At 43.4% G+C, this 24,630-nt stretch overlaps 1 protein-coding gene across 6 annotated transcripts in view; it reads left to right on the plus strand.

The window, feature by feature from the left end:
• The window catches only part of Dennd1a (DENN domain containing 1A), a 479,814-nt gene that overhangs the window by 338,165 nt on the left and 117,019 nt on the right, over positions 1–24,630 (plus strand). For all 6 annotated transcript variants that reach the window (XM_036185076.1, XM_036185072.1, XM_036185077.1 and 3 more), the window contains one exon: positions 832–957. In XM_036185076.1, coding sequence (XP_036040969.1) covers positions 832–957 — 126 coding nt within the window. The remainder of the gene's footprint in view (positions 1–831; positions 958–24,630) is intronic.

A 24,630-nucleotide genomic window follows, 5' to 3' on the forward strand; every position in this document is an offset into this window, starting at 1 on the left:
ACATGCTATGACAGATGCCTAACTACTTTCAGATAAAAACTGTATTCCTTTGTCTTTTGTTTTATAGCAGCTGGCCTCCAGGCACTTGTTCCTGTCCCTTCTAACCTTGATACAGTCCAAGCAAATAACTCACCCTTCTAGTAACCTCACAGGAGTGTTCCCTTTACTCAGTTAACCATATTTTAATGGTTGAGTACGTGTTGGCATTGTGCTCTGTGACTTCACAGGTCCCTTCAACTGATCTTCACTGCACAAGGTCCAGCAACAGAAGACTTTTGCTATGCAGGTTCTTGCCTCCAAACCTCTGCTGTCTCCATACCATGAATCCTTATAATAGCCCCAGTATTCATCACTCCAACGTAGAGATTGACAAATAAAATGTGGTATACAGTAGAATATTATTCAACCACAGGAATGAAGACCTCATATATAATATTATAGGAAACAGTGATACATGGAAGAATCTGGTGGGACTAGCTGCTGGTCCTGTGATTCTAGGCACATGACTTACACAGCATGGGCAGGGAAGGTAGATAGTTGTCAAGAGGAGGGTGGGACATGAGTTTTCTTCTGGAGGTAGTAAAAATGTTTTAGAATTAGATGGTTGTGATTGTTGTACACTCTTACACTTAGACCACCAAACTGTACTCTCCATATGAGTGCATTTAGAGATGTGTGAAATATACCACAGCAAGCCATAATGCTGAGGACACTTATTTTCCCCACCAAATTGACCCCTCCTGGAATTATTTAAGGCTTTCTGGGTGCCAGGCTTAGCTATCTGTCCCTCTGTGACCTGCTCTCACACTGTTTTCCTTCTCCTGTCACCAGATCTCCTCCCTGAAGAACAGGCTGAAGAAGGTCTCTACAACCACAGGCGATGGGGTGGCCAGAGCCTTTCTCAAGGCCCAGGCTGCTTTCTTTGGCAGCTACCGGAATGCCCTGAAAATTGAGCCGGTGAGTAGCCTCTTAGTGTGTGATAGTGTCCATGTTTGGTTAGAGAGCAACTAGCTATGAGAAATCCATGGTTCCTCAAGGTTTTGTGTGTGTGTGTGTGTGTGTGTGTGTGTGTGTGTGTGTGTGTGTGTGTTGGAGGGTCTTGGGTGAACTAGTCTTACGAGGCCCTCATTGTTTCTATGAGGGAAGACATTAAGGCACCCCACTACCTGTGTTAAATCACAAGCCAGGCCCTTCATGGTTGTCCAGCTCTCAGTGAAGGCTCAAAAGTCAACTATGAGATAGTGATGATCAGCTCCACTTTCCAAATGAGAATACCAAGACTTCAGGGAAGAGAAATGATTTACCAACAGTCTCAAAGTCCTATGCCTCAGTGCACCTTGTCTTTCAAAGGGTTCCCTCATCCTAGAGATTGACTTTTTCGTGGCTCCTATATATGTAATCATGGCTTAAATGACAGTAACACACAGATGGGACTGAGCAGTAGCATTACCTGCCTGCCTAGCCCTTCCACCTCCCTGAACCTGGTTGGCCATTCATTTTACCTGCCTGCCCTGTGAGGTAATGTTGTCAAGCGGGTACAAAGAGGTACCTGAAACCTGAAACCAAAGGCAGCTCCACCACTCCTTCCTACTTCCCCTGGAAGCTCCCCACTGATGTCCCTCCTGATATCCCTCTACCCTGGCAACCTCTGTGTCTTGGCTGAGCAGACTGCCTATGTAGCCCAGGCAGACTGTGTGAGGGACCAACTGTAGTCATACTGATGTAGGTCTGTTTCTAGTTTCCTCCTTCCAGCTCCACTAATGCCTATCAGCTTAAAGCAAGTTCCTGTGTCCTGCTTATCTAGAGTTGGAGAGCTGACTCCAACTCTGAGATGATCTTGGGCCCAGACAAACCGAACAAGTTTTAAGAGTTGATGTGATTAGGGAAACCATTGTCCTCACATCTGTCTAAAAGGAGAGTTCCCAGCGTTGGTGGGACCCAGCAAGCTGGGCACATTTTTACCCTGGTACTTACCTCACAGTTGTCACATGCATTTCTAGAATCTAGGTACATATTGCTAGATATGAGCTGGACACATGAGCCCCCAGAAGAGGTGGTTTTGGTTGGAATTGACTATGTCAGGCTCTGAATTAAAAAGGAGAAACCCAGGAGTTGAAAGCTTGGCTCTATACTTCTTAGCTGTATAAAACTTGGACAAGTCACTCCATGAGGTTAAATTTTACTTTCTTCACCTTCAAATGAGACTAAGCCTCCTTCCTGTTGTGTTGCTGTCAGCCTCACACAAGTCCTAAAATGTGTCGTAAGGAAGGCGAGGCCTGCATGGGGTCTGCTGAGCGAGGCTTGAAAGAACAGAACGGAAGCATCCCACCCTGCTGCAAGTGTGGGCTGTTGAGCATACCATGGCTTGGCAGCAATACTCCTGTGTCTGGAGGAGGAGGTTGGACTGAGCCTGATGTGGCAGAGGCTACGGTGCTGGTCTGGGAGTGTGCACTTTACTCTGTAGGAGCATAAGGTTCTGAGTAGAGATGTGATACATCTGATTGCAGATTTGAGCAGTAAGACAATGATGTGCTATACCAGGAGAAGGTTCCATGGTAGAAGAAAGGACTTGACCTAGTAATAGATGAACTACGGTATACAAATGGCATATAATGTCAAGTGGCTTCTGAGATTGAGAAGCTGAGAGAGGATGGTAGTGCCTCTGTTAAGAAAGGGGAAAGCCTGATGCCATGGTATTCATCACCAGTGGGATTTGTAATGGAGGTGAATTGGCACAGTTCGCAGTAAGCATTGGGGAGATGCCTTATGTATCTGTGAAACTCCACATGATACATACTATATAGCCATTAAAGCATTATCTGAAACTAATGACAGGTTTGGCTGTAGGAATGGCACATTTCCTTGAATCTCATTGTCATTTGGTCACAAGAATCACTTTGTTGTAAATGCACTTTGCTGTGGTGTTAAAGAAGGGAGAGCACATCATCAATTGTCAGATACATCCACGTTTCAGTGGAAAGTTCTCATCTGAGGATCAATGAGATATGGCAGAACTCTCATGCTTTCACTCTCATTCACCTGTGCAAGGGTGGCTTTTGTCTGTAAAGCAAGGAGGGAAACCAGAAGGTCTGAGGTTCCCCAACTAAGCGTTGTGCTGATAGTGGTCACCTTGTTACCTAAGTGGGTTTTAAGCTGTAAATTTAATTCTAGCGGTTTCTCATCATTTGAACAATGGAGTAGCACAATTCCTCATGCAAAATTGTTTAAAATGAAGCCAGGAGGTGGTGGTGCAAGCCTTAAATCCCAGCACTTGGGAGGCAGAGCCAGGCGGATCTCTGTGAGTTCAAGGCCAGCCTGGGCTACAGAGCGAGATCCAGGACAAGCACCAAAACACAGAGAGAAACCCTGTCTCGAAAAAAACAAACAAAAAAAAAGAAAGAAAGAAAAAGAAATAAGAAAAAATTGTTTAAAATGGCTACAGAGCACATGTGAGCATGAAAAGTTGCTGCAAGGCTGGAGTTAGGTAATGGTAATGTTAGGTATAGGGCAGACAATGCTATAGGACAGGAATGCTTCCCCACAATCATACATCTTTTAGTCATTTGTATGCTTATCACATTGTACCAATTAGGGTACAGATGGCTCAGCAGTTAAGAATATAAACTGTTCTTATAGAAGACCTGAGTTCAGGTCCCAGTACCCACATTAGGTGACTCACAATGACCTGTATGTAATTTGAGCACCAGAAGATCTGGTACCTTCTTCTAGCCTCATGAGCAACACTATTCAAGCACACAGGCACACCTACACATAGTCATGATTGATTGATTGATTAATTGATTGATTGATTGATTGATTGATTGATAATTGTACCATATCTATCTAGTTAGGTCTAGATAGTTAGCTCAGTGGTAGAGAGCCTACATAGTATACACAAGGCCCTGAGTTCTAGCCATTGCACTGAGAGAATAAAATAAAATAAAATAAATAGCACCTGCTCTTGGTTAACATGTTTAAAGAAACAAAACTAGAAAGAAGCAGCACTCTGGTTCCATCATCTAGAGTTGAAGTGGTGTGTCAGCAGGTTTCCACCCTATCTCCTGTCTTCTATTTGCTTTTGGTTCATTTCATTTGGGGTCTTGAGTTTTATTTCTGCTATGTTTTGTTTACTTCTTTTAAGCAGTTGAGCTATCCTTGACAAATCCAGTATCCCACTTACTAGTCTGTTTTTGTCTTTTAATATGAGTAAGCACTTTTTACATCATATAAAATATCTCTTAGCAAATGTCATTTGATGACAGCCTGTGGACCACAGTTACCTAGGAGGCTTCAAAAAAGGTAAATATGTAAGCACACTGACAGATTTTTATCTAGTTCCTGAGATCTGAAATCAGGGCCAAGGCCCACTCATTATCCTGTTGCTGGCTTTTATTGGCTGTTGTTGACATTCCCCAATTTTAAGTCACACTGGTGAGAGCATCTTTTTCTAAATCTTCATGTGTAGCTTGAATGATTTTTCTTAAGCATTTTCCCTGGTGTGGAATTTCTGGGTCAAAGGATCCAAGAGTATTTATTTAAGGCTTTGGTGCTGAGGGGGTAAGAAATGGGTGGCTGGGTACAGAACAGAACCCAAGAGGCAGAGGGGAGGAGCAGGAGACTGAGAGCAGAGAGAACCTGCAGAGAGGAGGGCCCTGAAAAGCCTGGGAGTCACTGCCTGCCCCTCTGCCACACCTGCCCTTGCTACTTGTGGTGTCCAAATAGGCCTCCCACCCAGAATAACTGCTATGTGGTGGTAGGAAACTGGTGGCCTTAGAGTAACCGCTTACATTGCTCTGAAAACATGAGCTGCTACTTTCTGCTCTGCTTCTAAGCAACTCTGACTTGGGGCTCTTTCACACCTCTGAGCCTCAGCTTCTTTCCATGTAGAGCCTGCTCCTTGCAGGGTTGTAGTGAAGCTTGAATAAGCCCAGCCCAGGGCCTGCCTGTCAACCTTGGAACAGCTGGCCTGTCTACTGTTCCTCACTAGGATTCCTCTCTAGGCAGAAGTATTTGGGATGCAGCTCCTGCAGGGCCAGTTGATCCCTGCCTGCCTGTGTAGAGGGACTAGTCCTGGACTGAAAGGCTCCTGCCAGTACCTTAGAGCTCGCTTGAGAACCTTTGTGGGTTTTTCCCTACTAGAAACATTCAGAGTGCATTTGAGCTTTGTTTTATCTGCATCAGAAGGAAAAGGAAAGGCTCTCTTGCTGAGGCTGCTTCATACTGGGCCTAGCTTGGGCCAGGTGGGTCTTTTCAGGGCCAGGTGAATTGTTTCAAAGGGACTTCCCCTAGTGGAAAAGGGAGCCGATGAGAGAACAACTCTGTCTGTCCTCCCAGTGGCTTTGCACAGACTAGGGCGTAGTTCCCAGCCATGATCTTCCCAGGTCACCTGAACTTTGCCTTGTCCATCTTACAGATGGGGCAGAGGCTCTCCTTGGCAATGACTTCCCAAAATGTAGGAGAGCCAGGAGGAGACTCCAAGACAAGGTTCCTCCTACTACACTCCCCTGCCTATTTTTGTTCTGGTTCTCATGTGTTCCATCGTAATAATTATTTTTGTTTCCTGTGCCAAGTACAGGCCATCGCACAGAATGTAGGTGTCAGCCAGTGTATTTTGGACCATTGGACAGAAGAATGGGTGTGAACAATGAATAGACAGAGAAGTGTTGGAGACAGGCTTTGGCCCTGGACCTGTGTTCCATGTGCATGCATTGCTCCCTGTCCTGTTGGGAGTCTCTGGAGGTAGCTTCTCCCTGGAAGAGGGGAGGTGTCTGCAAATCACAGGGGCATGTGACCCACTTTTCAGTTTACGTGGAAAACATCAATGGCAAAGCCCAGGGTATTTAACAGCGTTGGCCAAGCCAACTTGTTCTTCCCACTCAAATGACAGAACCACAAGCAGCCAGGAAGCCCCATTCGGAGAACCTCTTTATCCATGTCAAGCACAGCACAGGCTCCAGCTCATTTACTTAGGCCTTTCTTGCTCTCTGACACGCCTCCTGGTAGTTGCCAGGCAACTCTGAGAGCAGCAGTGTGTATTGGGGATTAACTAGTTAGGGCTGGGGTCCTTTTTGGCAAGAAGGGGATAAAAGACAAATGATTTTAATTGCTAGCCCAAGGGTCCACTATCTGCTTGGTAGAAGAACGCAACTTTCACAGGGTGGGTAGGAGTGTGGCTCTGAGTTGGCCTTGAATGCACTAGCGAGAAGCATGCTTTGAAAGGATTATTCTACCTGGCTTCTTTGTTTAAAACGATATCAGGAAATCTGAGCAACACTGATCCACCCCTTTTGAAACTCACTGGCCTCAGTTTTAAAGATTTGTTCCTTCTGTGCACTCTCTTAACTTCTCTACACAGAGTCACCTCGAGGCAGTGCATGTGAGGGTACATCTCCTGTATTTGGCCACTGTGGGTCTTGGAAATATCTGCTCAAAGAGTAGAACCTGGGCACATTGGTATCTGGAGAAGTGGCCTGTTCTGTTTGTGGAACATTACAGGTACTCTTTATTCAGTTAGCTAGCATGGCCCTCTTAGGGCCGACCCACTGGCCTGCCTTCCCTGAGATGACAGGAGCCCAGATCCTGCCCATAGTGCTGGGGTAAATGCTATAAACACGCTGTGTGAACATGCAGCAGCCAGCTCAGTTCCATCCTTCTTTGCTAATCCATTCTAGGCTCCGATGAGTGACACTTGTGTCATCTACCTTACAGCCCTTGTTTTTGCACATGATTCTGCTGAGTCATATTTATCCATCTAAAACCCCTCAAAGGCACAGAAGTTAAAATAAAGGCAGATTGATAGCTTGGCTTTCAAGCATGAATGCACCAGGCTGAGTTGCAGCAGGTTGGAACTGCACCACACGCATCAGAATCCTGCTTGAGTAACATTGTTGATCTCCTGGGTTTGCAGAAAGAAACCTGTACTTTATGTTTACCATAACCCCACCAACACATATATTTGTGTGTATTACATTTACTTGTTTCCCATGATGCAAAGGGTATCCAGAGCTCAACAGATTAAAAGTTAAAGTCTATTTCTTTCACATTGGTGGCATCATATACACTGTACACACCATGTCACTGAGTATGCCACAGGCATTATTGCCCTGGCCACACTCCCCTGCTGGGCTGTTAGGTTGTTCCCACCTTTTAGTACTTTAGTGAATACTCCACCAAACATCTCTGTGAATAAAGCTTTGGGTTGCTCTTATTCCTGAGCCTTCTGGGTAGAAGAAATTCAAGTGTGTGCAGGAGCCTGACTATGGGGGCCAACTTGTCCCAGTGTGGGGGAAAGGCCAGTTTCAGCTGACTCATATGAGAGGGACTCATGAGTGGGACATACCAAGGATCCTTGATGGGCTGTGATATACAGAGGACTCCTAGAGCCCTGACAGGCCAGTGACTAATTTCCCATGTTTCCATCTTGAGCCAAAAAGGACTTGAGCAGCCTTAAGACACTATGCTCAGCACAGATAGATGAGAAAGGAGGAAACCAAGAGACTGGAATGTGACCATGCACAGATCCTGTGACTCTCCATATATCTTAATGAATGAGGAATCCTGGAATGGACCCTAAATCTGTCTTTAAACTTTTTTTTCAGTTGTAGAAAATGTAAGCTTTGCTGTTCTGACTGTTGCCAATTGCACATCTCAGGTGTTGTTGTATTCACAGTGCTTCACAGCTATCACCACTGTATGCTTTTCCGTCTCTTATCACTCTCAACTGATCCTGAATGTTCATGACCCAGTAACTTCCCATTTCTATCCCCTGCAGCCCTTAGTAACCTCTAATCTACCATCTGTGAATTACCCATTAATGTTTTCTTGTTGTCTGGCTTATTTCATATGACATCAATTCAAAGTTCATCCAAGTTAGAATAGATATCAAAATGCTGTCCCTTTTCAAGACTGAGTAATAGTCCATGCATGGGCAAACCACATTGTGTTTTTCCCTTCATCTGTTGACCTTTCACAAACTCTTCCTACATATCTAGGCTTCAAAAAGATGAATTGTCTCACCTCTTGGCCATTGTGAATAACTCTATGGCATGTGTACAAGAGCTATACCTCATGGTAGACTTGCTACATTCTGTGGTAATTCAGAGTTTAACATGTTGTTTGATTTGTAGAGCTAAGATGGAACCCAGAACTTTATACATACTGGCAGTGCTCCTCCACTGAGCCATACCTCAACCCCTGAGGAACCCCCAAATTGTTTTCTTCACAGAACCCATGCTTTTATTGCATGCAGAGTGATACCTTTATGTAGCCCAGATTTGTAGGGAAAGTTTGTGGAATATTGTTTTCCCATTTGTGTGGACAGGTAGTCTGGGAGTTAGAGCCAGAGCCTCCAGCCTGAGCTGCGCAGGTTCACTGAGAATAGGAGTCCAAGGTGGACTGCGGAGATGCTCCTGCTCTCAAAAGCTAGCACTCTCCCCTCCCTCTCCCCTCCCTCTCCCCCCCTTCTTCTGACCTACTGGTCCTGGGAATGGAGCAGAGAATGATGCTCCCAACACTGGGCTTTTGGGGTCACCACAGCAGCTCTGTGGCTCTAAGGAGCTAAGGAGGTCACATGGGAGAAGCATGGCTTTTACTGTGTCATCTACTAGTGGATGTATTTGAAAGCCCTTCCACCTCTTGATTTTCACAATTCTCATCTGTAAATGGGAATAGCACCTACTTGTATGATTATCGAGAGAAATAATGCTGATAAAGACATTGGCTAAAAGTTGGCCTTCCCTGAGTGGCAGGAAGGTAAAGTGGGAAGAAGAGAGAATGGGGCTGCTGCATTCTAGAACAGTGGTGTCCATGTGTGCACAGCAGGGCCCCTGTAGCCATACATCGCACAGAGCTTATGGCTATTCCAGTCCTCACTTTTGAGCTAGCAGGGCAAATCCATCTTTTATCTCAAATGCTACAGAGTAGAATTGAATGAAATCACACATTAATGATTTTCTTTAATAAGAGTTTGCTATTTGTTCATCTGTGTGGTTGCTCCCAACATTTACAGGCAGGTTTGAGATGAAGGCATTAGAGTCAGTTTTTAAAATGTATTAGAGAAAATACAATTGAAACATTTTTTTTTCTATTTTATAAGAGAGAAAGAGAGATTTTGCCATTGAGAAAGTGACTATGGTTCAGCGCTGGCTCCCAAATCAGCCACAGCACAGATCAGGAGGCTGGCACCTCAGAGTCACACAGCAAGCCGATGAGCTGAGAGCCGTTGTTCTAGAACTAGACCGCTGCCCAATTGAAAACAGTAAGCCCCTAAGTGTGAGCAGATGCAGCATGGCAGGAAATGTGCTTAGTGTGATCAAGCCTAACTGAGCATCCAAGTGCACCCATCAATGGATCCAGGGACAGGGGGTCCCCATACCTCAGGAACACTTGAAAAAGTTAACTATAGCCAGCACATTACAGGTGATCTCAGCGGGCCTTGACTGGGGTCTCGTTTGATGGCCCTAGCTCCTCTCTTGTGTTGCTCCTTTCAGTGGGTTCAACAAGCCTAGTGTCCCTCACATAGTATCAGTACATGTTCAGCCAGTGATTGTTAGTGAGCAGATGAATGCCTGGTGCCTGCTTTCTATGTTTGGAGTAGTAGTCTTATTTTAGTGTAGCCATTTAGTTAATATATATAATAGCCAGGCAGTGGTGGCACACACCTTTAATCCCAGCATTCGAGAGGCAGAAGCAGGTGGATCTCTGAGTTTGAGGCCAGCCTGGTCTATAGTTAGTCCAGGACAGCCAGGGCTACACAGAGAAACCCAGTCTTGGTGGGGTGAGGGGAGAAAATGTGTTTGTCACCTACAGCATCATCTGAGGATATATATACACATAAGCTGACACACACACAAGCAAGTCCAAAAAAAAAAAACCAAAGGCCTGGCCCAGCAACTGTATGGTAGCTGACCAGAGCTATTTAGGGTCTGGAGAAGATCATGTGTGATGTCATCACGTGCAGTCCATATTCTCTTCTAGGTTATGTGTACAGGAAAAGCTTGGCTCCAGGATTGGCTGTGACAACAATAGTGTTCTATCTTTATTGGAAGAAGAGACAAGCAGAAGTGGTTACGGTTTACCATGTTTAAACCAAACAGTTTCATTATATGACCTTTGCCCTTTCAATGAAACCCTGAAAAGGAAATCTTTCCAGTTCATTTTCAGTGATAACACTTGACGGTATGGAACCACCTGTGACTGCATGTATAGCCAGGCTGTGAGCTTCTGAAGTGCAGGACACGCTATCCTTTCCAAACCTGGCTTATAGTGTCCATGGGACCACGATTTTTGTGGTACTTAGGATGAGCAGAGGATAAAATAAGATAGCCCCATTTTACTGACACAAAACTGAGACTGGGAAATGTCACTTTTTCAGAAGGGCAGAACCAGGATCCAATCCCTCCATCTGCCTGAGTCTGGGGGCCACACTCTTCACCCTACACGTGCTCCACAGTGGGGATGACCATATGGTCTGTGTTACATACAATTTGGGGGCCTTTCAGAGAAAACTGAGCTGGTTTTCTTCAGGAGTCAGTTCCTCTAATCTGTGTAAATGTTTCTTGACAAATACAGGTTAAAATAACACCATTTATAAACTATTCTACAAAGGGGAAATGTCAAATTTTTATGTCTTTTTAAAAACATTCCCATAATAATAATTTTAATTGCCTAATATTTTGTTGTTTAAATATTTGATATTTATACTGATAATTGGATGAATAGGTAAAACAGGAGTTTGAATACAGCCTTCCCCTCCTGTCCTGTGCTGACACCTAGTGGTGAGCTTCCTCACAGCAGCATCAGCCCATGGCTCTTGATGGTTCAGCTAATTTTAGGATTTTTTTTTTTTTAATCAATTATTCTCACCATAAGAAAAATAACTGCATTCATAAAACTCTGATTTGTTAAAGATCCCTGTAACAATAGTTTTTATTTTAATTTGTGAATTTTAAGTCAATTATCACCAAACCTTGATAGTCGAAAATGCTACAAGCATTTGAAAATCTGGAAATGTGTGATCCTCTCTCCAGTGGCCCAGACTAGCTACCAGACCTGTCCTTAACAAATCAGACATGGTGACTATTTTTAAGGACACCACACAGGGGCAGGGGACAAAAATGAGCAGAGAGCTGCAGTCTGGAGGTAACTTCAGACTACTGTGGGAGGTGGCAAGGAAGGGTAGCTACCCAGGGAAGCCAGCACCTGAATGAAATCTCTGGGAGCAGGAAGGAAGCAGAACATGCAGAGGCTAGGAGCCTCGGAGGAGTGTGGCATAGACAGAAAAGGGTTTAATCCCAATGCCATGATCTAGTACCTGCAGAACAGCGTTCCGTGAAGAATTGGAGGTTAATGGACTTTTAACCCCACAGACCGGAATGAATGTCCCCATCACCTACTATGACTGTTTTATATATTTATAGTGCATCTTATTGAAGCCCTGCTATTTAGAAAAGAACAATAAAAGGGTAATTTTTGCTTAACCCAGTGCTTTCCCTCACTGCACCTCTATATTCCACCTGGCTCTTATCCTACCGGTGGTTTGGGGAACACCACTGTGGCTGAAGAGGACAGTGGAATGAGGACACCATATGTGTTCTTCTTACCTCATTCCTGACTGTGAACCTTAGAAAAAGGCAAGCTCATTCTTTTTCCAAAGAATTTCTTGTCTGATCAAAAAGAGAATTTTGGCCAGCAGGTGACATTGAGACCCAGGTCCCAGCCATCACTGGGCTTTTGTAGCATAGGGCCATTGGCTGCCATTTGTTCCCTAGGTCCAGCAACTTAGTCAGCTTGTCAGATCTTATCTAGGACAACAGAAAGAGGTAATAATACAAGGAAATGACTGGACATATTACAGAGGAACTGAGACTCAAAGTGGCAGAAGGGACCTAGAGACCATCAGTGGCTATGGTGGTGTTCCCAAGGGTGAGGACCACTTGACTGGGTTGAAGCATGCAGTTGGGATGGAACCCCCAGGAAGTCGCACCTGCAGAGGCAAGGAAAGACCTAGCATAGTGATAAAGGTGCCATGGGGACTGCACCATAGATGCTTGAGTGACAAGGACAAGCCATTGCTGGGCAGCCTGCCCAGACAGGCAGTGAGAGTGGGGCGACAGCATGCCAGCCCCCTCCTGCACTTCCTTCTCCATGCCTCATCGATGTCTCACCTGGGCCAACCAGGTGAGCAGCCAGCTTGTCTAGAGACAAGGAGCTCCATGTGCAGGGGTTGGCCCCATCTGTACAGTGCAGAGCAGGAGCATAGGGACAAGTCTCCACCAGATAGTTAGCTATTTATGGACCCCTCCTCCTTAGCAATTAGTACACAGTGAATAACATAATGAAGCCCCTTGGGTTTTCAGTAGACTTGATACAAACCCGGACTCTATCTCCTCTTCTAGCTGTGTGGCTCCAGACAAGTTAGCATACCTTCCTGAACCCCATTTCTTCAGTTATCAAAAAGGAAGAAAAAGATATCTTCATGGGACCTCAATGATCTGTGTCTGGCTTGTTCATACCTCGTTATGAAACAAGAGGAAGGCTTACCCAGCAGGAAACAGAAATGTCAGAAATTTGCATGGGTTGATTGACTACTCCCAAACTTGAGTAAATCTGCTGATGTCTATTGCCTAGTGATCATCAGCAAGTTGATATTCAATCTGCTGTTGTACTGTGGTCATCTCCTCAAGGCAAGCAGGTGGGGAAAGCTTGTAAAACATACTCTGGGTAACCCCATTGTTGGAGAAGTACTCTTTATGTGTTGTGGAATCCATTTGGAACCAGTTAAAGACAAATTGACATTCTGGAAGAGCTAGCATTAAAAAAAGCTGTGAAGCCTTGAGCACCCTCCTCCCTGAACCACAGGATTTTCATTTGCTAAGTGGGGCTAAAAGTGCCACCCTCATGAAATTGCTTTGAGAATCAAATGCTATGGCAGATGTAAAGTACTTGTTCATGTTCTTCCCTGCCCTCCACAAGAAGCCTTTTATCCAGCAATGCCCAATTCACCAGCAGTCACATTCCATGCAGGCGTGGCGGGAGTTTGGAAAGCCTTTAGCTGGAGATTATTTTATGTTTGGTTTGCTGGTCCCTGCTAGTAATGCGACCTGGCAGGTCTCCACTCAGCCCTGTTCCTATCAGTCACAGCTCACTGATATTAATTCATACCTCACTTGCCTTAGACTTTCCACGCCCGCTTTTCCTACTGCGCAGCATCTCACTCTCATCTTTACAGCATTAACAATGGCCTACAGGGCTTGAGGCTGTCCCGACAAGTCAGCTGCCAGCTTAAAAGGTCATCACCATCTAGTTTATCCTGAAGTGATTGGTGTTTCCCTTCATGTACAATGTCAAACAAAAGTAGCATGAGAGAGAAAAACACCTAGTGTTTATGGGTTTCTACTGTTTTTCCTTTGTTTGTATTTTCTTGGGTAAATGTGCACAGTGTTATTCCTGATGTGCTAGACACAAAACTTGAAGCAGGGAGAGTTGAAATCACTTAGGTTAACAACTGGGAACAAGTGTTTTCTGCCTTCCTCTACACACCCTCTTCTTGATGCTTAGATATACAATAGTGAGCAAAATAAAGTTCCTGAGCTGGGTATGTGCATCTGCAGTTGAACCTACTCCAGAAGCTGAGATGGGCAGTTCCCTTGAGCCTGGGAATTCAAGGCCAGCCTGGACAATATAACAAGGCCCCACACGTATACCCCTAAAATAAACTAAATTATATCCAGCCCTTGAAACATCTATTCTAGGAAGACATGGGTAGGAGAGATGATGGTGAACATGGTGTGTGTCAAATGGCAAGATGTGCACAAAGGCATATGGAGAAAGGATCTAGCCAAAATGTCCAGAAGAGGTAAATACTGGGAGAGAGACTGAAGCTAGTCTGCCTATTCTGCGCTGCCCTAGCTTCTTCTCATCATCTTGGTGATGGTTTCCAGAGCCTGGCATATGTATGTTTTCCCCCCATGGAGCGAGCCTTCAGTCCACTCAGAGAGTGATTGGTTGCCTCTCTAACATTTGTGTCACTATTACACCCGTGGACATAGCTTGCCTTGCTAGGCATTACCCAGAGTTCACAGCTGGGTAAGTGTTGATGGCTCCCCTCTTCCAACATCCTACATAAGCTCCCTTCTGGCGGTATGAAAGCCAGCAGGGGAGAAGTTTCCTGTTGAGTTGTCCTAGTTTGCTTTCTGTTGCTGTACTAAATGACATGACCAGAAAAAGTACCTTAGGAGGAAAGGCTTTGTCTGTCCTAATCACAGTTGATTAGTGAGGGAAGTCAAGGCAGGGACCATGGAGGAAAGCTGCTTACTGGCTTGCTCATCATGCCTTGCCTAGCCTACTTCCTTATATATCCAGGATGACCTGCCCAGTTGGTGACCCCACACACAATGTACTGGCTCCTCCTACATCAATCATTAATCAAGAAAAGTCTGATGGAGGCAGTTTCTCAGTTGAGATTCCCTCTTCCAAGATATGTATAGGATTGTGTTAAGTTGACAAAAGTCAACCAGCATAGTTAAATGTGGATGAGAACTTTTCTGTGCCATTTATGCATAGAAGTCATTTTTTTTCTGGCTAGAAACTCCATGGCTTATATTTCCTTGAGTATTGTCTAAGTGTGTCTGAGACTGGCAATTGTGTTAAAGTCTAATGGTAATCTTAATTTTCTTTCTTTAGTCAATGGGTTGGTTGTTGTCTGTCTGTCTGTCTGTCTCTCTCTCTCACACACACACACACGCACGCACGCACGCACGCACGCACGCACGCACACACAGCAGATTGACTAGACTGTCTGGAGTGGTCTTTCTGTTTCTGTAGCCTCATGTATGCTATATAGCCCCTCAGAATATTTGAAATAAGTTTTAATCATGTGGAAAACATACATTATTTTACATCTTTTCCTTACTTCAAGATTTTTTTTCTTAAATCAGGTTTTTAACATTTTTTTTCTTTTGCTTCACAGAATCTTATCTAGACATATTTTTAGTCTTCTTTGCCTGTCTTCAATATTTCTTACTTTCTTTAAAATTCTAATTTTTCCTCAGTAGCATTTCATATTATTATTTAAATTAATAATGATTTTCTTAAGGCATTCCTTGATGAATGCATATTTCTCTAATTTTAATCCTTCAGTTTTTTTCTTCTTGGAATTCTAAATTTTTATGATTAAAATATATGTAATTCTTTCATACCTTATATCTTTAGCTAGTTTTAACATGATACATACTTTTAAAATTATTTTTGTTTTTATTTTGTGTGTATGGATGTTTTGCCTGCATGTATGTCTATGTACCATGGCATGCAATGCCATGGGAGCCAGAAGAAGGCATTGGATCTATAGTAACTAAAGTTGCTGACAGTTGTGAGCTGCCATATGGGTGCTGGGAAATGTACCCAGATCATGCGAAAGTGCAGCCAGTGCTCTTAACCACTGAGACAGCTCTCCAGCCCCATATCTTTATTATTTTAAAATTATGTGTATATGTGTGTTGGTGCGAGGCTTTGTGCATGTGAGCTTAGAGAGTAGAGGTGTCAGATCCCCAGAGCTGGAATTACAGGTAGTCATGAGCCTGCTGACATGCTAGGAATAGAACCCAGGTCCCATGAAAAAGCAGTATATGCTTTAAACCCCTGAGCTGTCTTTCCAGCCCCAGGATATAGTTTTAATCCATTTTGTGGCTATATCTTTCAGGAAAGCTGTTGTGGTCCATAAGGGTATTATTCTGGCCTCTTTCTTTTTTCCTCATAATTATTTTGTATGAGGTTTGACCTTGATGCTTTCTCGTTGTTTGTCTTATTGTCTTATGTAAATTTGAGTTTCCTGATTTTAGAATGAACTGGAGCTCAAGAAAGCCTTTCTGAATCTCAGAGCAGGCAACCCTGACAGGGCTTTAAAACTCAGCAGCTGCCCTCTACTTTTTCCAGCTTGTCTCCCTATTTGGGTCTACAACTGCTTCTACCTTCTCTCTGGCCTGTGTGCTGCTCAATAGGTCCTCCCCAACCTCACCCCCCTTCCCCCCCCCTACCCCCAACTCCAACCCCCTCCCGGGCTCTCACTCCTGGAAGGAAGCCCTGATGCTTTCCCCTGGGAAGCCAGAGGTCTCCTGGGGTTACTAGAACAAGATCACACCAACCTCTTAATCTTGCCACTGCAGAGGCTGATGTCCTTGCACTTCTGGGAGCTGCTCTCAGGTTTGTTGACATGGATGCCAACACTGAGCGGGTCTGTCAGTGGTTCAGTACAAAGTGCTCACCCACTTGAAGTTTGGGGTCCTTGTTGATCTAGTTTTGTTGTGCATGCAGCATTTAATCTCAGGACTTGCTGTCTAGTCTTCCTTTTCTACGTAGAGCTTTAAAGAGGTTGGACCACAGCGCTACTACTCTGCTGCCTCCACCCAAATCCCAGAATGCAATGGCCCTTTCTATTTTTTCCTATTTCTCCTTGAGAAATCCAACAAAAGGTAAAGTGTCTTTCTCGACGGGTATTAAGTGCCCTCATGGAACAAACATGTAGTGGAGGAAGTCATAGCAGGAAACTTCAGATTATCTCAAGCCCTGCTGAGTGCTGTGGAGAACAGAACACCTGAGGAAGGAACAGTTAAGAGGGAGCTGGGGGGAATGGGCAGTGCTTCCTGGTTCTCTTCTCAGAGGTGGGGCTTCTGAGCTTTAACCTGAATGTTAAAAAGAAATACACAATCCAGGTAGACCTTGGAGCAAGCACAGAAACCCAAGGCAGAAACACTTCAGTTGGTGTGACTGAGGGATAAAATGCAAGACAGAACTACTGGAGGCACAGGAAGCAGAGGAGCAGGCAGGTGAGTCATCATGAAGGACCTTGTATGCTTGGTGAAAATACATGGATTTTAATCTAAACACAGAAGAAAACAGTGGAGGGACTTTAGACATGGCAGTAGCATGATCCAGCTTAAGTCTTGAGGCATTTATTGGGGCCATGAGGGCGTAGCATCAAAGTCAGAGAGCTGACTTGCTGCCCAGGGTGTGAGGAGAGACATTATGGCCAATGGAAGTGAGGAGAAGGGTCAGCTTTAAGGTCAAGGTAGCAACACTTGTCGTTGTGGCACCTGAGGGACAGAGGAACATGAGGGACATCTGCCAGGCTTTCCGTCTGACTTTCCTGAGAGATAGTTACAAACCATTTTGAACCATAAAGCCAGAGAAAACCTATGTCATATGCTAAAAGACCATAGGTCAGTGGGGTCAGGAGGAGGAAAGAAGCAAGACAGAGCAAGGGAGCTCTTTCAGATTACATAAAGATTTGTATGAATGAACAAAAGCTAAAATAGAGATTAGAGCTACAGAGATGGCTCAACAGTTAAGAGCACTGGCTGCTTTTTCCAGTGGACAGGAGTTCAGTTCCTAGGACCCACGTGGCTACTCATTACCATCTGTAACTCCAGTTCCAGCGGTTCTGACACCCTCTTCTGGCCTCCAAGAGCACCAGGCACACACCATGATGCATAGACACTCATATAGGCCAAACACCCAGACACGTAAAAAATATTTTTTTAATTAGGAGATTTGAGTAGACACTTCACAGGAGAGGCAGCATGGATGATTCATAAACTGAGGAAGATGTGCTAGACTAAGGCAATGCTACATTAGATCAGCAAAGGTCAGGAAGTCAATGCTTGATAAATATGGAGCAATGAAAGCTCTTGCTAGTAGAAAAATAAATTAAACCATGATTTTGAAAAATAGTTTGACATCTTATAAATTCTTGCTCATTTTGGCTAGGAGACATGAAAATGTTCATATTCTCCAAACATTGAGAATAATTCAAATATGCATTATATGGCAGTGTGTTGTGGTAAATGGCCAGAATAATTAGTGTGTTCCAGCTCTAATGTGCATGGCTACAAGGTATGCACTATGATGGTGACTTTAAGGCTCAGTAGTAAGCAGAGTGAGTGATCTGAGGCCATGTACACATGTGAATGAACCTTAGGGAGTGAGGAACCAAACTGCTAAAGAGTTGGTAGGGTGGGTCTAGGGCGATAGCTCAACAGCTTAAGAGCACTTGATGCTCTTGTGGAGAAGCTGAGTTTGGCTCCCAGCACCCATGTCAGGCAGCTCATAACCACCTGGAACTCAAATTAGGAGAGCTGATGCCTTCTTCTGGCCTTCACAGGCATGCATGCCCATACAGTGTACACAAAAGTGTGTGCAGGCACATGAATAAAACAGAATATTAAAAACAGTGAGTTGGTGGGGTGTGGAAGGGGTGGCAGGAGGAGGAGGATCGTGAAGACACTGTGAAGAGATGGGAATATCTGTTTCTTTAGCTAAGTATGAAGCTCACAGGTATCCAGCTTGTTATGCTCCATCACTTCAGTTGCATAGTCTCATTGATAAATATAAATTGCATTACAAATTAAGACAAACTGAATGACACTACAAAATAGATTAGACATTCATTTCTATATTGCATCTTTTGTAATATTATGCTTAAAACCTAGATCCTCTCTCATTACTCTCCCATTTCAGCTACTTCAGACTTCACAAGGATCCCAAAATATTGACCTTAATATGTTGAGTTTTAGGATTCCCCAGGTGGCTGTGGACATGGTAGGGTGACTCAACTTGATTGTGTTAACATTCTTTACTGTTTTGAGTCTTTACTCTCAGCCCTTGCCCTTTACTTAATGGATCGGTCAAAGAACAAAGAATTGCAAACCTCTCTAGGATCAGCACATTGCCCCCTGCAGCTTTGAACAGTTGTGGGGTAATGCAGTATCAAGCACTCTATTCCAATACCTCCATAATTGGCTGGAGTCCTCCTCACTCATTGAGACACCCCACAAGACACACACACACAAGATATTATAGTCAGCACCACCCCCTCTCTAGGATGTCCATCTTGCTGAACTCATAGACAGCACAGCTGATGGCCCAATGCTATTCCACCTCTTCCTACTGTGTTCTAAACCTCAGAATACCAGCAGGTCCTGGAACATTCCTGTAAGCTCCACAGCCCTGGTGTGGTGTGTATTTATTATCTTTCCCTCGTTTGGGAGAGTGGTGGTAATTGTTTATGCTTGTTTTATGAAATAGTATCTTTGAACTGTATGTAGCTCAGTCTAGCCTGTAGTAGCCCAAACTGGCCTGAAACTCCTAGCAATCCCCCTCCTTAAGCTTCTTGAGTACTAGAATTGCAGTGTGAGCCACCATGCCCATTTCACCATTTCTTTTTAATCAGAGTAAAGTTCAGTTGGGAAAGAAAATCCTACTACTATAATGAATGAAAGCATTTTTTAAATGTTTTCTGAAACTTATCTTGTACCCCTGCATATATTGCACACAAAGCTAGGCTCTTGACAGCCAAAAGCAATATGTGGAAGAATTGCAATTCAGACATGGGTCTTGGCTCTATAGAAAATGCTTTCCAGGCCAGGGTGCATCCCACCCTGGGGAGGGCTTCTTGCTTTTCCTCTTTGCAGATGAAACAGTCCCACATTGCCATAGAGACTAAGGAAGTAAAAATGAGATGGTTCATTCACATATTAGTGTGTGACTCTGAATTTCCACCGTGTGATGTCCTGCATGCACTTGTGCACATGACTACTTTTTCTGAATGTGGGAAGCTGACATTATTTATCCACAACTAAGATGCAGCACTTTGATTCATGCTGAGCCCTAGGCTGCAGTCTTCCTAGCTCCTTTTTTGTTGATTAATATACATTTAAGTTCTTAGAACTTATGGCAAGTTATGACTTGTCAGAACTTATGACCAGTGAATAAGTAGGTCCTATGATGTGGAGCAATATGCAAGGCCGATTTATTTCTATGGTGGCTGAGTTTTCTGATACCTTGTAGTTTCTGTTTCCCATGAAAGTAGGGGCAGTTAGGTAGCTTCCATTTTCTAGATTTCCCAATGTAGATTTTACTTGATTTTTCAAAGGGTACAACAATAAAAGACAGGACCTACCTCCACCCTACCTCCATCACATTCAGAAGGGTTTCAGTCATTAATGGCACTTTAGCAACAGTGACAGATTGAGAATGAGCAGAAGGTTTTACCTGAAGTGAGGGACATTCTACCAGATAGCTGGCCTGCACTCTTCAAAAGGTTAATGCCTCTCAACAAAGGGAGGCTCAGGGTCTATTCCAGATTAAAGCACACGGGAGGCAGGATGACTGAAAGGAATATGGGAGCCAAGATTTTCTTTGGTATAAAAAGACATTTGGGGACAAGTGGTGAATTCCGAATCAAATCAAGATCAATCAAATCAGATCTGAAGATGAGATTTTCATCTTACTGATGATTTCTGGATTTTCATTTTGCACTCCAGTTATGTAAGAACATTCTTGACTTTAGGAAATGTGTCAACTTACTGTAACACTTGTCTTGATGACATGAGATTGTTCCAGCAGAATCAGTGTCAGAATAATTTGGGCATAACATGAACTTTTTTTGACTTAGTTTACTAAAATTTCATTCATGAAAACGTGTGTGGCCCTAAAATATCTGTCAGTTAACTCTATTCTCTATGCATTAGGAGACGTAACCATCCTGTCTACCACCTGTGCTTCGGGGTTGTTTGTTTACATTTGTTTATTTGAGGAGTGTGTCACAGCATGTGTGTAGAGGGCCGAGGACAACTTGTTCTTCTACCATGTGGGCCCTGCAATTGAACTCTGGTTGCCAGGCTTGATGGCAAGCACCTTTACTCATGGAGCCCTCTTAGCAGCCCAGTGTTCATTCCATGACAAACTCAGAAGCAACACATCTTCTGCCACCCAGTCCCATCAGTAAACCTGACCTTCAGGGTGAAATGGCGTATTCGTGTAGTGCTTGTATTTCTTACCCACTTAAGTGACAAATGGGCTGCTGTTTTTATAGTGTTCTATCATATTTCTGCCAGGGCAGTGATGGAGTGTTGTGTCAGAGCATGGCAATCTGGGTGAAAGGTGAAGGCTAATTTTTCCTTTTGTTCTTGCAACTTTTCTGTAAATATGCAATTATGTCGGAGATTTCTTAAAAATCAAAACTCAAATGAGGAAGGAAAAACAAAGGAAGAGAAACAATTCAGATGAGAAAATGACCAAAGCAGAACACAAGACATAGTCTTGAACATAACTTCTATAGAAAAGATAAGAGAATGAGTTTAGCTATAACAAGCTATTTATAAGTGTTACAATACACTACATCTATAAAATGGGGAAGACACATTTTGACCCCATTCAAAAACTTTTTAGGATGGAGTATTGTTTGGTTTTGTTTTTTTCGAGACAGGGTTTCTCTGTAGTTTTGGTGCCTGTCCTGGATTTTACTCTGTAGACCAGGCTGGCCTCGAACTCACAGAGATCCACCTGGCTCTACCTCCTGAGATTAAGGAGGGATTAAAGGCATGCACCACTGCTGCCTGGCTGGATAGTATTTTTTTTAAGAGGGGAATATCACAGAATACTAATTAAAAAAAAATACATGTATGAAAATCATATAAATTAACCATTTTTAAAATTTAGTGTCTTGTTGAATAATGCCAAGACGTTAACATATTATTCTTTTATGTACTAATCTTACTGTTACTGTACGTTTAATTTCACTTGAAGAAAGCCAACAAAATACTGATGTAGTTGATCAGTTATTCCATATTTATCAACCTCTGTACTCACTACTATTTCCCTGTGGGCTTTTTTTCTTTCCTTGTTAAATTACTTCTTACTATTTCTTTCTGGAAAAACTGCAAACCCTTTGGTTCTTCCTGTGTCTGAAACTCTTATGCCTACAGGATAGTTTATCTGAGTATGAAATTATACACTACTAGTTGTTTTTCTTTTATATTTTGAAGGCTTATTATTGATGAGCAGTCTGCTACCAGTCCATTTGTAGTTTTATAAAAACTTACCTTTTCTCTAGGATTTTCGTTCTTACTTGATTTTTAAAGTTTTACTATAATATATGAAAGCTCTTTTTTTAATGGCTTTTCAAGACAAGGTTTCTCTGTGTAGCCCTGGCTGTCCTGGAACTCACTATGTAGACCAAGCTGGCCTTGAACTCAAGAGATCCGCCTGCCTCTGCCTTCCGAGTGCTGGATTAAAGGTGTGCGACACCACCTGTTGCTGGGCAGTATGAAAGCATTTTTATCTTGCTTGGTATTTAATGCCTTTTTAGTCCTGGTACTTGTGTCTTCTTTAAATTCTGGAATATTCTCAGTCATTTTTTTCCCCTCAAATACTAACTGTACCTCTACCCCTACTATGCTTTGTTGTATGACAGGGATGGTGGTAGTGGTGGTGGTTGTGTCTTCTGAGCCTAGAAACTCCTGCATAGACATGTGGGCATTTTCTAACTTGTCATTCATGTTCCAAACTGCTATCTTTAAAAAATGTTTACATGTAGGGGTACAAGTACACATGTGTGTCCTGTAGCTAGCTCTATGGCAGCCCTAGTTAGAACAATCTGAAACTGAATCCATACCTGCTACTCATGACTTGGGTTCTGTCTTTTGTGAATTCATGAGTCTCCCAAAAACTAAACCCTGGAACAATGAAGTGGCTTCAGATTACCATGTTCTCCTGTCACACTGGTGGATGCATGTGCTAGGAGACCTGAGAAGTATCAGGAGCTACATTTGACCTTTTATTTTTATGTGTGTGTGGGGGGGGGGTTCTTTTTTTATTTATTATATTTGTGTTTTAATTTTACACATCAGCCATTGGTTCCCCTGTCCTCCCCGCTCCCGCCCCTATACCCACCTTACCCCCAGCCTTCCCCTCCATTCCCATCACCTCCAGGGCCAAGACTCCCCTGAGGATTCAATTCAACCTGGTGGATTCAGTACAGGCAGGTCCAGTCCCCTCCTTCCAGGCTGAGCAAAATGACCCTGTGTAAGCCCAAGGTTCCAAACAGCCAGCTCATGTACTTAGGACAGGTATGGGTCCCACTGCCTGGTGCCTCCCAAACAGTTCAATCTATTCAATTGTCTCACTTATCCAGAGGGCCTGATCCAGTTGGGGGATCCACAGCTTTTGGTTCATAATTCATGTGTTTCCATTAGTTTGGCTATTTGCCCCTGTGCTTTTCCAATCTTGGTCTCAACAATTCACACTCTTACAGTCCCTCCTCTTTCTCGACAATTGGACTCCTGGAGCTCCACCTTGGGCCTGGCCAAGGATCTCTGCATCCACTTCCATCAGTTATTGGATGAGAGTTCCAGCACGACCGTTAGTGTGTTTGGCTGTCTGATCTCCAGACTAGGTCAGATCAGGCTTTCTCTTGACCATTGCCAGTAGTCTACAGTGGATGTATCATTGTGGATTTCTTACCACAAGGGCATTTGCTCAGCTATGTTCATATCGGCATTGTAATAGCCAGAACCTGGAAACAACCTAGATGGCCTTCAACTGAAGAATGGATAAAGAAAATGTGGTACATATACACAATGGAGTACTACTCAGCAGAGAAAAACAATGACATCATGAGGTTTGCAGGCAAATGGATGGATCTAGAAAAAAATCATCCTGAGTGAGATAACCAAGACTCAAAAAGACAAACGTGGTATGTACTCACTCATAGTAGGACACTAGATGTAAAACAAAGATGACTAGACTGCTACACAACTCCAGGGAGGCTCCCTAGAAAACAGGAAAGACACGGGGATCACCCAATGACAGAGAAATGGATGAGATCTACATGAACAACCTGGACGACAGTGGGAGTAATGAAGGGCAATGTTCAAGGGAAAGAGAGCCTAGAGGAGCAGGAGATCCCAGCTGGATCAAGAACAGAAAGGGAAAACAAGGAAAAACAGACCATGATAAATGCAGACCACATGAGAATAGGAAGAAGCATTTGACCATTTTCATTCTGTTGTTTCTAAGAAAAATGACTTCAGTTTCTTTTTTTTTTTTAAATCATGGTGTACAAAATTTTTATCTTGCCCATTCTTTTGTCTAAGTCTACCGTTTACCAAAACTTGCTGTTTGTTATTTGTCTCTTTCCAGTAGCAGAATTTTGGTTTAGTTTTATTGGGCAGATGTTGTTAAACTTAGAATTTTTCAGCAATAGGGAAGCGATGAAATGTTTACAATGGTATTCTATAAATTGAAAAATCTATTGTTATTAATCAACATTTGTTAAGCACCCACAAAGTGCTGTTCCTCAGGTAGCACTTTAATTGGGTGAAGGTCTCAAGCTGGCACACGCTGCTGTGCAAAGTGTCCCTTACAGTTTGATTGTTTGTTTGTTTGTTTGTTTGTTTGTTTTTATGTGGAGCTGAAGATCGAACCCAAGGCCTTGCGCTTGCTAGGCAAGCGCTCTACCACTGAGCTAAATCCCCAACCCCTGTTTGTTTTTTAATCTTAAATAGCATATCTGGAATTTGTCTCCAGGAGTTCAATAGTATTTAGAGGGAAGACATATTACCTTGCTTGGGCATTAGAGCAAAAGATGAGGGTGACATATACATTGCTATATCATTGTTGGTTTGAAAGTACTGGTCATCTGTTGTTTGACAGTAGAATGCATGATCTTAAAAGTAACAGTGTAGAACAGGAGAGACTGCACTGGACATGCTTGCTAAGAATTGTTTTGTGTGGCTCAATCAAGAGCAGCTTCCCAGAAGAAGAACTGGCCAGTTGAAGTAGGTCTTGAAAAAGTAG

Source organism: Onychomys torridus, chromosome 4 (genome assembly GCF_903995425.1).
Source record: "Onychomys torridus chromosome 4, mOncTor1.1, whole genome shotgun sequence".
Taxonomy (NCBI): domain Eukaryota; kingdom Metazoa; phylum Chordata; class Mammalia; order Rodentia; family Cricetidae; genus Onychomys; species Onychomys torridus.